At 39.8% G+C, this 14,382-nt stretch overlaps 1 protein-coding gene across 4 annotated transcripts in view; it reads left to right on the forward strand.

Moving 5' to 3' along the window:
- OSBPL9 (oxysterol binding protein like 9) overlaps positions 1-14,382 on the forward strand; it is a 56,810-nt gene that overhangs the window by 18,100 nt on the left and 24,328 nt on the right. For 3 of the 4 annotated variants that reach the window (XR_010029034.1, XM_063166102.1, XM_063166103.1), the window contains exon 4: positions 6,267-6,343. Coding sequence is in view for 3 of the 4 variants with exons in the window: in XM_063166102.1 (XP_063022172.1) it covers positions 6,267-6,343 (77 nt within the window). In the remaining variant the exon portion in view is untranslated. Of the gene's footprint in view, positions 1-6,266; positions 6,344-8,616; positions 8,676-14,382 lie in introns of those variants that run through there. The other variant, XM_063166104.1, reaches the window with a different exon arrangement.

Consider the following 14,382-nt stretch of genomic DNA (forward strand, 5'->3'; position numbering starts at 1 on the left):
AGGCTGCCCAGAGAAGCTGTGGCTGCCTCATCTCTGGAAGTGTTCAAGGTCAGGTTGGACTGGGCTGTGAGGAACCTGGAATAGTGGAAGGTGTCCTTGCCCATGGAGTGAGATGATCTTTTAGGGTCTCTTCCAAACCAAACCATTCTGTGAATCTATGATTAATTTTAAATGCAAACATGCCCTAAAAATCATTTCCTCAGAATATACCATATGAAGTATTGTTTAGTGCTGCTATTATTCATATTTAAGTACTATTTTCTAGTGAAAAACCACATACTTGCTGATTTGTCCCACACTCAGAAATGTTTAACTACAAAATTATATATGGATTATGTACACATTATATATGGATTTCCAGGGAGAACTAATAGCAGCTTGATCACGTGTTTCCTTTGTCACACAAATTTCCACCCAAAGCTGTGTTTCTGGGCTGATTATAAAGCTTCCTAAAAAGGCTTTTGAGCTTAGGTAACAATAAAAGAACAGTTTAGTTGGTTTCTCAGGATCACAGATGAATCTTGCAAACACATTGTGCTCAGGAGACCTTTTGATGCCTTTTGTTTGGGCATGACTTTGTGTCTTGTGACTGCACAGGAGCTTCCTGTAGGGACAGGGAGCTCAGGCTGGTCAGACACCTGACCAGCAAAAGGAGGGTTGATTTATGTGTGTGGGTGGAGAATGGCAGAGAATAATGATTGGGACAACTCCAAAATTGTGATACAGAGGAAATAATGTTCAAGCTACTGCCAGATGTGGGAGCTGCATGAGTTAAAGGGTTTTTGTCAGCAGTGCAAGTACAGTGTTGTTCATACAGGCTTGCATGAAACCCTGCTTCATCTTCCATGTTTCTCTGTGTTTTGGAAGGCCTTCAGTGACATTAAATAGCAATTTATTTAGCCATGGAACAGTCCTGTGGTGCATGACTTTTCCACCTTATTGAGCACTACTGATAAAATCTCTTTCCATTGAGACTGATGGCAGAAATCCTATCGATCTCAGTGTAGCCAGGATTTCATCTCTATTATCTGGTGATTTGTGTGTAAAGGCACTACATTAGTTCTGCACTTGGCTGAGAAAATACAGGAATTTTGCATACAAATCAGTGGAGGTTCTGTCAGAATAAAGGCTGCATAATTGACTCTATTGACTCTGTGGGTGTAATGGACTCTTCTTACTGAGTTCTGCCTGTAAGTAGGTCACAGTGAATGAAAATAAAATATGCGTTTCTTCTTGTGACAGCACGGTGTTTTTATAAGTAATCTAGTAATTCTAGTAATAGAATTAGTTAAAAAAATAAGTAATTTTTTAACTAATTCTTCAGGTTTTGCTTTCATCCTCATGGCCATGTGGATGCACACACACACACAAAAATAAGCACCAGTGTGCAGATTCTGAGGTGATGCATTTTGTGTGTTTTCTGTCTTCCAAGTACTGCTGTGCATGACCTAGAAATGCTGGTGGTAAATGCTGTATCGTGGAGCAGAGTTGTTAAACTTGTTTATATCTAATCTTTAGATGCTATCAAGCTTAGGCTGGAAAAAGTAATCTGTTTTATGCTGTACTTTAACATTTGGTATACGTTATATAAACACATATAATCTCTCCACAGCAAAGTAAATATTGTAGGAACTCTAAATTATAAAATTTATTCTCTATTTGGAAAATTAATGGAGGCTGAGAGCATCTAATGTAGTTGCATTTCATTTGACTTCTTATCCTCATAGAACTTTTTAAAATCCCTGACATATCTGATTTAGCAGTTTGGGAAGTTCAGAGATAAAGGGCAATTTGATAAAACAAAAGGGAGTTTTAGGACACAAGTTTTTGGAATTACAGAAATTCTTCAGCAGAAGCAGTAATTCTTGTGTTTAGTACTTTTTTTCATTCTTTAATTTTCTCTTTGATCAAATAATTGTTTTTCATTCTTTGGACCTCTTCTAGGAAAGAGTTCAGATTTTTTCTTTTTTTTAGTGTAAGATTGATGTGAAAATATCTTAGGAATAAGCTTAACCAGACAGATCACAAAAAATACACATTAAAAAATCATATTAAAACTCACTGTAATAAATGAGATACTTTTCAAGTGTGTTTCTCTGAACTAGTCATAAATAGGACTGTGATCATGTTAAGTACCCTGTGGTTGCCTTAGATATGCCTGAGATGTCACAGTGAATTATACAGGTGTCTTTCAAAGGATGCACCACAGACACAGAGGAGTGAGGGCTTAGGCATATGGGAACAAACTGTAATCTAGCTCATAAATACTAATTCTAATAGAAAAAAAAAAGTAAAAATAGCTTAACTGACATAATCACAGTAAATTGCAATGTTTCAGCCATTAATGATTCCAGTCTCTTGCACACAGCAGTGATTATGCAGCTCGGTGTGGATTTAGCTTCTTTCACGTGCAAATGCTCACTGTCAAATTGCTGTAAAAACTGAATTAAAATTCTAGGACTTAAAAAAAGAGAAAAACACAGGCACTGTTAGTGCCCTCTCAACTGCAGACATAGCATGGCTATTTTTGTGGGTAGTTACATGCTCTAGCACAATTTTAATTTCAGCTGACCAGGTAACACTTGCATTAACCCCTCAGACTAAGAACCACCTTTGTGTTTTTAAGTGTCAGGTATGTATCATGTCCAGGTGTCCTTCAGTGTTTCTTGTTTGGTTTTTTTTGTAATATTGTTATTCTAGAATCAGCCTGGGGAAAACCAGCTTGTTTATCTCTCATGCCCTTCTTCTCTTTTTAGAAGTTTTGTGCTGGGAGGGACCAGATAATGCTCCTGTATTTTTGTATAAGCACACCAGTGTAATTCCTTGGACTAGATAAGAATTGCCTTATCCCAAATGTTTTGTCAGAAACAAATTCTGGGGTAGCTTCCACATAGGAATTGGGTAGGGGATTAACTTTAAAGTGGAGGCTGATCAAATAATGGAAAAGTTGGAGTGATTTCAGGGTACTTGAGGCAAGGACTAATGAGCAGGGCATTCTTGTCCCTACCTGCTGAAGAAAGCACATGCAGAGTGGATGTTTGGTGCTGTGCATCACAAACTTCTTAGGTGCAAAGGTATTGGAGATTTTTTTTTTTACCAAAGTTGCCTTCTTTAAATGAAAAGCAGCTTGGATATTTCGCTTTCCCTACAGATAGGTAGATAATGATCTCTGACCATTGTGTGTAGATTTTTCCCATAAATTCTTTTTGAGTGTGTAGACTAATCTCTTTTTTGAGTGTTCCCATTGATTTTTTTTTTTCATCAGTGATCTTTTGGCAGCTGTTCAGTTCTAAATTGCTTTTACCATTAGGGAGCTTTTACTTGCACCTAATCTCACAGCAGCCATTTTGATTAGATTTAATATAACTTTTCTTGCATCTTGCTTTACTAAAAACTGCATCCTGCTGGTTTTCTCTGTGGGTTTCTTAAGAGAGTATGGAGAAGAGCCAGGAGGATCTGCTGTTGATGATAGATGGTCTGAAATTAAACCAGTGTCCTGAACAGAGAGTGCTTAAAAGGTTTTGATGCTGTGTTTCCATGCAGTAAGCAGTCTTCTCACGGCAGTGTTCCTGGATTTATCGTGCCTGAGACTTTCTCTAAGTAGCAGGATTGATGAGATTCATGTGTGCTCCCTAAGGATTGATCATGCTATGCCAGAGGAGTGCAATGTCTAATATATGAGGAAAAAATACAGATATTTCCCCCTCTGCTGAGCCCTGGTAGAGAGAGCTGTAAAGGGGTCATTGGAGAAGCAGAAGTTTGAAAAATTTTGTTTATTAATGAGCACAGAAAAGTCAGTTTCATTTTGGAACTGTATGGATTGGTTGGTTTCCAGGTCTTCCCTGCTGCTGTAAGGCCTCTCTGTTCTGGTGGGGGTTCAGATACAAGTCAGAATGTGATAACCTTTGTTAATGGGCTACTATATATTAAGATCAGTATTTAACTAATACCATGACCTCTTTTTGCTGGCAGTATGGAAGATCACAGGAATCCTGATGCAATGCAAGGATTAATTTACTGGTCTGCAGCTTAATTGTTTCCTTTTTAGTTTAAATAGTCGTGGGGAAAAGCCCTTCAACATAGGATATTTGTATCCCACTAATTAATTAATAGCTCCTCAGTGACTTGTACCCCAGCTCCCCAGTAAGATGTTTTTTGGGAATGGGAGATAGTCATTTAAAAAAACACCACAGAAAGACAGAAACTTTACAGACATTGAAATAATTCTAAGCACTGTTCTTTTGGACACACCTTTGAAAATTTAAAGCTCTGAGACATTTCAAATACTGATAGATTAATGACACAGGTAACTATATATATTTAATGGTGACTGGAAGAATAGTATAGGAAGAATACTCTATAATAGTATAGGAAGAATAAACCTGATTGATATGTCTGGCAGGGCTAGGCCAGGGAGCCTGGTTTATGTAGGCAGAACCAAAAAAACTAAGAAACATTAAAATTGATTCTGGTTGATTAGTTCAGTAATTGAAATTAGTGTTAAGGTGTAATGCTGTGCAAAAAGAGCAGCGTTTGTGTGAATGTGTGTGCAGAATGTGAAAAGAAAATCTTTAATTTGCATGTTGCAAAATGTATTTAGTATAATGCAGTCACTGGACAGAGTTCACAGGGCCTCTGTCCCTCCATCCTGTCTGCTTTCACTGAATTATAAACTTGTCCTCAGTGCCTGCTTCAGCTTCTCAATTAAAATATGGATCACCAGTAAGAAGAGCCCTGTAAGTTAAAAGTTCTTTCTAGTGAGGCATATCCAACTTTTTAACACTTGCTGCATTTCCTGCAGGAAAGTCATCTGCTGGTCTGAGTAACATTTAATTACTTGAACTTCTTCCTCTTTCTCTGTGCCTCTGAAAGCACTTTGATAGCCACTTTTCCTTATGTCTGGTTTTAATTTGTTCAGGTTAATGGTATTGAGGCTGAAATACCTGTGGCAATTGATCATAATCTAGTTTTTAAATTTTAAAAGAACAGTGAGTAAGGATTGACTTGTAGTAGATTGGAAACGTGTACTTTTTGGAAAAAAGTAGATAGATTTCAGTCTTTTACCTTGTGTGTAGTGGAAGTTTTGTCCCACTGTTTTGTGAGGCCACCTCATCAGTTAGGGTCTGAGCAAGCTTATGTATTAAAAATACATTCTTAATTATTTCTCACAAACACATACATTGTCAGTTCTCTCCTGATGGTTTTGTTAACTTGACATAGTTAGTGTATATATGCTGAAGTAAACAGTGCAGTATGTTTATCTTTAAATTGCTAGGGTTATCTTTGGGGAGTTTAGAAAAATCTACATATTCAGGAGACTTGGCGCATTTTTAAGTACTAATAAGTTTAAGCTGCAGAATTCCAAAAAAACAAAAACAATGGAAACAAAAGGGTGAGGAAGGGAACATTGAAACAAAGTATTTTGAGCTGGAGAGTACATTTCACTATAGCCTAAGGATATTTCCTCTGAACTCCTTAAAAATAAGTGAGATAGAAATCTCAGTTCGCTGATTCATAATAGGTGCTAGCTCACTTAAGCTTTCCTTGCTTCTAGCAGGCTTCCTGTTTCTTTTAATATCTTCCATTTGAGTGAGGACCTAGAAACAATTGTTAATAACTGTTCTCAATCCATTTACAGGCCGGTTTGTTTACAGTCTATTTAATGCCTCTGGAATTTTCCCTTCGTTCTTTACCTGAGGTCCACTGACTGCTCCTTTGTTTTTTAAGTACTCCTAGAGCACAGCAAGGAACTCTTTCAGACTAGCGAAGTAAAGGTGGCTTGTCTGTGCTGGGGATAGGAGGGAAAGAAAGCAGTTTTAGAGTAGGTTTTTTTTCAATTTAATGTTTGTTGTACGTTTAAGATTATTCTTTGTGCTTCATTATTCACACCAGTGACCTGTTAGGGGTGTTTGTCCCCTATTATGAATCCATACCCGAAAGTCACTATGTCCACACTGAAGTAGAAGTACTAGGTAATTTATTACAGGTAATTTTCTTGTAAATAAGGAAATGTAAAAATTACTTAATGACTTGAGGAATATCTGTGCAAACTCTGTTTGCATGTGTTCCCTAAAGCTGGACAAGGAACAGAGCTGTAACACAGAAGAAGGAACAGGATATTAAGGCAACTGTGGAATTTTGTTCTTGGTGATTAACACAGTGTGATTAATTTCCATATTTAGTGTGGACATCAGATCTGTTTGCCTGTGCCTTTTAGTATGTAAGACTGCATGTAAGTGAACAATATCTTTTGAATTCTTTTTCAGCTCGAGATGCAGATGAGAGGGAGAAGTGGATCCACGCTTTAGAGGACACCATCCTCCGCCATACCCTCCAACTTCAGGCAAGTTTCACTTTCAGTTTTCACTTGTTTTACTTTTTTTTTTCAATCAGTGAAATTCAGTGTAACAACTGCTAATATCCTACACATTCTGTATGAAATCTGGCTGTTCTATACCCTATACAATTGGATGTAGTAAAACATCTGTTTAGGTTTGAGTCTGTTATATTTTTCTTGTCCTACCATAATGAAAAGTCAGAATGACACTTTCCTTTATTAGTTCATATTTATAATATATATACTTGTCATTAACTCATATTTATTTATAATGTATATTTATTGTAAGGTTCTGGATTTATTGTTGTACATTTAATTTGGTTTTGGTGGGGGGTTTTTGTTGTTTTTTGTTTAAAACTAGGAGTCTTTTTTGGATCAAGCCTCTTGTGTGCTTCTATGCCACCTAACTTGGAAATTAAAATGAGACAGCAGCATTGAACCTCTTTCTGGATGACAAAAATGATAAATAGCTTGTTTGAAGCAGGATATCACTGTGTAAGATGGGTATCAGTGGTTCTCTGGTTCTAAAAACAGATGGTTGGATTGAGGATGGTTCTTAGCTTTAGTTACCTAGTTCCAGGAGCTGGACTCTGTCATCTTTCTGATCTCTGTGGGTCACTTCCAGCTCTGGAAACTCTGTAGTTCTATGATCTAAGATCAGTTTCTTATGACACTTTATAGCTGGACATGTCTGTATGACTTGCTGAACATTTGTTTTTGTCCTGGAGTAAGCCAAACTCATGAAAGGGATTTGGTTTGTACCATGTAGGTGTCTGGTGTTGGTGTAGAAATCTTAAAGCAGGCGTTCATTATTTGTATTAAACAAAGCTTTGGTTGTGCATTTGCAGCATGGCAGGAGAATTAGGTCTCCTAACATTTGATTCAGTGTGAAGAAAGCTAGAGTAAAATCTCTAATATCTCATAAAGAGAAGCTTATGAAGACTGATTTAGATGACATTTGCCCAATCTAAAGAGTTAGAACAAGCCTGAATTTGACCCATTGAACTTTAGACCCTTGTACTATCTCTGTCAATTTACCTGTTAGACGTAAACAGTTTCAACCTTCTTTCATGTATTAAAGACCACTACAATTTTTTTAGAGAATAGCGGATCCCTGGATAAAAATTCCCATTTGACAGTCAGCTTTTTACCCCTCCTACTGTGCCATGGGTATGTTAGAAGTAATCTTCCCATCAGTACACTACAGCTGACCACGGGCTGAAGAACCCCACTCTGCAGTGGATGTGAGGAGACAGGGATTACCTAGGGAGCAATATGTGGATGTAGAAGGGCTGAGCTCACTCCCAAGGGATGCTTTTTTCCCCATCCTCAGTTTAGAAAGTCAATAGGTTAATGTGAGTGGTCCTGTTTAAGGTTTGAAATGAAGTAAAAGGAGTCTGTGCTGTTTTCTCCACCTGGAAGACTTTTTATGACATGGAGATACAGAGTCAAGGAATGAAACAGCAGAATATACATTGGTTTTATCAAAATGTACACTTCTATGCTTTCTAGAAATTGTGAGTGTAGTTATATTGGTGGAAATAGATTTCATGGTGGCAGCTAATAATGGAACTATTTTCCATTGCATAACTGTTCACGTTCCTGGAGATTTTCAAACGAGTAAGGTGTATTTAGGAGGAAAAAAAAAGCCCAAGTTAGTAATTTATCTAGTAATGTTTGAGGGAATAATTTAAAAACCTGAATTGAGTACTAAGAAACACATCCTGCATTATTGTAGATATGTTCACCATGGAATGTAATACTTTGTGGGCCACTGCTGAGTGGTCACCACTCATTTTCAAGAACCTTCTTCAGTGTACGGGTCATGTAACCTTTCAGCCTCTGGCCCTTATTTTGGAGTCGGTGGAGTAGTGTTCACTCACACCCCATTCGGGAACTGCCAGGGTTTGCCACGGGAGCTGCAGAGCCGATTTCAGAATGAAACACGACTACACCCCTTTCTTCCACGGCTTAGGAGTGTGCTGTTCCTTCTGCTCCCCCTCACCGGCGGGACGCGGGGGCGGCACGAACAGGGGCCGAAGTTTGAGGGGATTCTCGCCGGGCCGAACCCGGGCAGGAACATCCCGCGCCTCCATGGCCGGCCAGGCCCCGCTGCTCTCCCTGCTCGCTCCCTCCCCCGGCCGCGGCTCCCGGGGCCGGCCCGCCCCGCTCCAATCTCCGTCCGCCGTGCTGGTGACGCGCTCGGCGGGGCCGCGGTCGGGGGTCCTGCCCTTCCCTTCCCGCCCCTTCCCGCCCCGCTGGAGGCGGCGCTGCCGGGGCCCGGCGGGCGGGCGGCCCCGCTGCTGCGCCGCGCTGGGATCACCGCGGGATGGCCGGTGTGAGTACGGGGGGCCGCGGGTCGGGCTGCGGGGGTCCCTCGGGGCAGCGAGCCCCTGCCCTTGGCGGCCGAGCGGCGCTGCCCTGCCTGGGCACGGCGGGGACGGAGCGGGAGCAGGCACGGAGCGCCCGGGTGGCTCCGGGGGCAGCGAGAGCCGCCCGGTGCCGTGTGCCCGCAGGGATGGTGCTGTCCGTGTGCCCCAGGGATGCTGCTGTCCCATGCACTGACACGCCTTGGCTTCAGGAGCCTTTGAACAAACGGCCCTTGGTGCCCTTGATGTTGTTATGTTGTTGTTTCGCTTTCCTTTTCCTTCGGACACAACAGCCGAACGGGTTCTGTGGGGGATTATTGGCTCAGCGGATGGCGGGGTCTGAGTGCCGCGGCAGAGATTATTTTCTGTAAAGGCATTTTCTTAGGCTCTTAGTTTCGCTAACTAAACATGTGGTTCACAGTCACTTAAAACCTTTAGGCAGCTGGTTTTGCCCAAAACGTTGTTTCTTTCCAGAGTATTTTTTTCGTATTTCTATGCTGCTTTTCAGTCTGCCTGTGCTGGGACAGGAGTGATCAAGTTTGAAAGTCAGATTTAAAGTTGACTTCACTGTACCAAAAACTCTGAGCTGTGAGGAACTGCACCAAAGCCCAGGGGGTTCGTGTGCTGAGTGAACCAAATCAGGAAGGATTACGAGTTAATGCGAGGTGGAGAGGTGAAGTGGTGTCTTTGTGTTCTCTAGTCTGATTAATCTTGCTGGTTTTATTTTTGCCTAAATGTTCTGCTGTGCTGTCCTTCACTATTCATAATGGAAATGTTTTTGAAACCCAGAATGAAACACACTTCTTCTGCCTCCCTCCCCCCCAAGCCTAAAATGAGCTACAGGCAAGGAACTGAGTCATAAATACATAGAATGTATAAAGGGGCCCAAACTGTCCAGAGGGCTGACAATTAGTAATGTTGTATCCAAAGGGAACAACAAGGGGGAGGAAACATTTCAGATACACTTGAAGCCTGATTTGTCTGAATTTTGAAACTGAAGTGTGCTGTGTTTTCGTATGCGCTTGTATTAAAGCTATTGCTAAAAATACACATAGTAGTTCTAGTATTAGCTTTGGCTGTGTAAAAGTCATTGAACAGATGGTGTGATACTACTGGAAATGCCATTCTGAACCCCGCAGAGTTTTCCCCCTTGTCCCCCCAAATTGCTACTATTGTGGCATTAGCATGCCTGTGGCTTTGCACTGGCAGCACAGCACTGGCCTCATACCCACAGGACCTAAGGGGGAGGGTGTGCTTGGGGTGAAGGCATGTTGTGGCTAAAGTTTCATGTTTGTGTGGGGAGAGAAGTTATCTCATGTTTTCTTCAGTTCCCCAGCAGCATCTGATGTCAAGCAGCAGTCCCATTCAGACAGGACATGCTTCTCATTGTCCTGCTTTCCTTGCTGTCTGTCAGGTACACCCTGGCAGCACCCTAGTGCTGCTACAAGTGCTTTTGGGTAGTGGAATTTGGCTCTGGAATTGTCTCATGAGTTATGATGGATAGCTCATGTCTTTTAGTAACACAGTAACTTCCTTATTTGATCTACACTAATTTACTTCAGCCTCTAAGTGGCCTCTGTAGAGACAAGTGAACTGAAATCATGAAGGTGAGCAATTTCTAACCACCATTAAAGTGAAAGGAATTAAGTGAAAATTAATTGCTTTGTTGGTTGATAATTCCATAATTTAAACAAGATGTTTACTTCCTAAGTAGCAAATGATAAGAAAGCTTGATTCTAGTAAGTGGGTCTGTGCTGGCTGTTGAGAAGAGTAGATTCAATGGTTTAAACACTGACTGACACCATGGCTTCACCAAAGTGTAGGAGTAGGTGCTGCCTCTGGAAGCAGTCCTCTCTCACTTCTCCAAGCAAAAGGGAAGAGGCAGTGTGGCAAGAAGGGTGGAATTTGGAACTTAAAATTGCTTTTCTTGCTGCTCTCTCTGTGTTTATTTTTAACCTTGATTAGTTTCCACATTGAGTTGTTTATGTGACAAGGTAAATGTTTATGCTGACTCAAAATAAAGAGCAGAGTGAAGGCTAAAGTGAGCAGCAGGGGAGCTGATTTGTTTCCCCTTCATTTATGCTGGTGCAAAGTGTTTATGAGATGTTGATAGTAGCAGTTCACTTAGTACCACATTAACCAGGATTGTTTCTGACCTTTCTAAAGCTGAAACAAGAAACACAAGGTAGGGTAAAACTTCCTTGTGTGTTAAGTATATTACACTCTAAATATATTGCATTGTTATTAACTGGCTTTTCAGTGCTGCTCCTTTTGTGAGTCAAGAATTCTTGCATAAAACTAAAACCAGGCTCTTTTAGATTCAGAGTATATCCAGTGTAGATGTTTTACAAGTGCTAGTGGGAGGGCATAGGGTTGGCAGCCATGCTGCCCTTTTCACATTTTGCTAATGAAGTAATCAGATAGTGCCTGAATACCCTAGAACATGTGCATTATCTGCACTGCTTATAGATATAAAGGCAAAGGAATGGGACTCTAAGATGGTGTTTGTGAGGTTTCAGAGTTGTAACTTATACTTTAAAGAGAGAATTTTACATCAGTGTGTAAATGTTTCTGTCTTCGGAACTTTCTGTTCTCCTTGAAGAACTGATAATATCTACAGATACACACTCTTTGCTAAGCATTTTGTGTTTTGCAAAGTAGAATTTTTTTTTTTCCTCTAAGAATTGCAATATTCTGTTTGGAAGGGTCATATGCTTTCCACAACCTATGCATTTGTTTTCAAACACATTCTGAGCTTCAAATATTGCATAAAAATCTAGCAGAGGAAAAAAATAGAGCTATTTTTGCCTCAAAAGTGCCCTTGTTTAATGGCTTACAAGTTCATTTCTTGTTTTTCTTCAGTTTTTTATCAGTGGTCCTTACAGGCAATGTCCAGCTCATCGAAATCAAGCATGTAGGCAGGGGATATGTTTCTGATGAGATATTGTGGATGAAAGGAAAACATTTTTATTCATTCCTTCAAACTAACTTCCACAGGAATTTTTTGTTGGAATCCTAATTAGATGAAGAATGTAGAAGTGTCTTCAAAAAGATAAGAAATTCCACTCTGTACAGCTTTCTGCCTTCCTCCCCCAGGAAAGCTATTATTGTAATGCTTTTATTTGAGAAATATAGTTGAATTTTTCTGGTATGCTTCTTCTAAGGAGGATGCAATCTTTTCATCCCATCTGAGTTTGAAAGAACTGGTTTAAATTAGGCTGAATTACTTCTCAGCATGGACAAGTTTTGAATACAAATGCATTAGAGATATGTGTGACTTCTAATTTGGAGGACAAAGAAACAACACGAAATTCCCTTGGTGCTGGCGGTTCTGTAGTGAAAATAAGGCTCATAATATGGATGAGGGAAAGGATGCTATGGTACCCTTTTCTCTTTTATCAGTATGGTTTGAGTATCAGGATATTTGTTCCCTCTTGGTGGGGAGCAGTCAGACATCAAATTACTTGTTTTGACACCAAACTTGTTGGTTTGGAAGATTCTGGTCAGGCTAAAATTTTTAAATCACTCCCTTCTGCAGCTGTTTAATCTGTTAATTCTTTTAAACTTACGTGAACACAGAGTCTTTATTTGAGGTTAATAAAGTGTATTTACAAATTGATGTAGTTACTCAATGGAAAAACAAGTTATACTACTTCAGATAGGTACTGACAGTAAGATAGAGGCAGTGTATTTTCTGAAGATCAGAAATAGTCTGGATTCCTGTTCTTTTCCATAATTTGAAGATACTTATTTTAGAGTCACAGGATGACTTCAACTGGAGGAGACCTCTGGAAATCACCTGTTCAAGCACCTTCTCACCGAAGGCAAACTTGTACTTTAGATCAGGTTGTCAAAGGTGAAACCCAGCTGAGTTTGGAGCTCTGCCCTCCAAGGGTGGAGGTTCAGCAATATCTGCAGGCAGCCTGTTTTGTCAGCCTGTGAATAGGTGAGCAGTGGATTTTACAAGTTCCTCATGAAAATTTGATTGCTCGTTGAGATGTGCAGATTCCTAAATCCATGTTCACCAAGCTGTTAAATGCCATTCTAGTGACTCTGCTCACCTGTTCCTTTTGAAGCCTCAGTTCCTTCAGGGCAGGGAAGGAGAGAAAGGGGTCCCCATTTTACCTTTACTGGCTTTGAGAGGCCAGAAGATCAAGAAATAAGCATTTGTTATGCAAATGTGCTCTTTGTGTATCTCCTCTTTCTAAATTACTGCTGGGTTTGAAATACTGATTGGTTTTGTTTGCTATTTATCCAAACTGTTTTTTCTATGGTATTGCTCTTTTCAACTTTTCCAAGTATCTTTTGGTTTTCAGTTCTAAAAATATGTGAGAACTTAAATTATTAACCTAATCTCATATAAGACTGACTAATAAATTTGCTGAGAAGATTATAAAATTTCATCTTAACTACCCAAGAGCAAACTAGTGAGGTGCTGCAGCTTTAAGTGCCTGTGCTTTGCAAAATTATTCTCATGTTTCATCTCTGTTATGTTCAGCTTGACACTTTACCTGGTTTTATGGCTTTCTCTTTACAATTTGAAGTTTTAATTTTCTAATAGAACTTCTTAGGTTACAATTTTCACTCTGTGTTTTGTGTGGGTGTCTGCTCAGTTGCAACACTGAATGTTTTGATCAGCTTTTCCCTTAGTTCTAAGAGCCTGAAATTTAAGAATGACATTTTATCTTTAAGCCACCACTAAAAATATCAGATAGTTACATGTTCATAGTCATAGAGTGAGGAATGAAACAAAAATCAGGATTTTGATGCAGCATACAGATAACATGCACAGTAAACCATATTTCTGTGTATAGTATAGTATCTTCAGCAGAAGTTTCCTGTATGTGGTTTGGTATATGAAACCTGACCTCCAGAATTTTTAACTGAGCTTGCAGGACCATTTGCTGAACTAAAGAGTTTTGCTGGTAGCTGTACAGACAATTCCATTTTCAACAAGGAAATTGAATACTAATTTCATGTCATTTCAGATGTAGTTTCAGTGTAATTTAAACTAGTTTGAGGGAGAGTCAAAAGTTGCTGGGTTGAGAGCACTCTCCCTTCTGCCTATTAGTTGTTTTAATCATTTGTTACACTTGGTGCTTTTTGAATTTATGTTTTGTCACAGTCAAAATGTTTTGGGTTTTTTCCTCATCTTCTCCTCCCTCCTCCTTGTTTCACATTATTTCTAAAATTGGCTGGTGTTGGCTGTCTAATACAGGTTAAGTATCTTTTTTTGATTACAAGCCCAGCTGTATGGATAAATGTACTCCTGTAGAGCTCTTGTCAAGATCTGCATGCATATTTGTAGCAAATGAATAAAGAATAATGTTTTCTACAGTCAGTAGCTGGGTTTTGTTTTATGCTGTGTGTGATACTGTGCAAGTCATTCCACTGCTGCACAAAAATGCTCACACCTCTAAAGAGCCATCAACAAAACTCTTGACATGATGGCCCAAAATCATACAAAAATAAGATAAATTATCTGCTCTGACAGAGCCAACAATGCCAAAGAAAATGTTACCCTAATGTGGAATTTTACAAATACTGATTGCCCATCTTCCTCCATGTGGAATGTATTTCCCCACTGGTTGATCTTTCCATGCTCAGACTCTTGAGGTGCTCAGCAGTTCAAACAGCAATTGATGTTTTCAGCAGAGTTTGAAATTGTCCTGTTTG

The sequence above is a fragment of the Melospiza melodia genome, chromosome 11 (assembly GCF_035770615.1).
Source record: "Melospiza melodia melodia isolate bMelMel2 chromosome 11, bMelMel2.pri, whole genome shotgun sequence".
NCBI lineage: Eukaryota > Metazoa > Chordata > Aves > Passeriformes > Passerellidae > Melospiza > Melospiza melodia.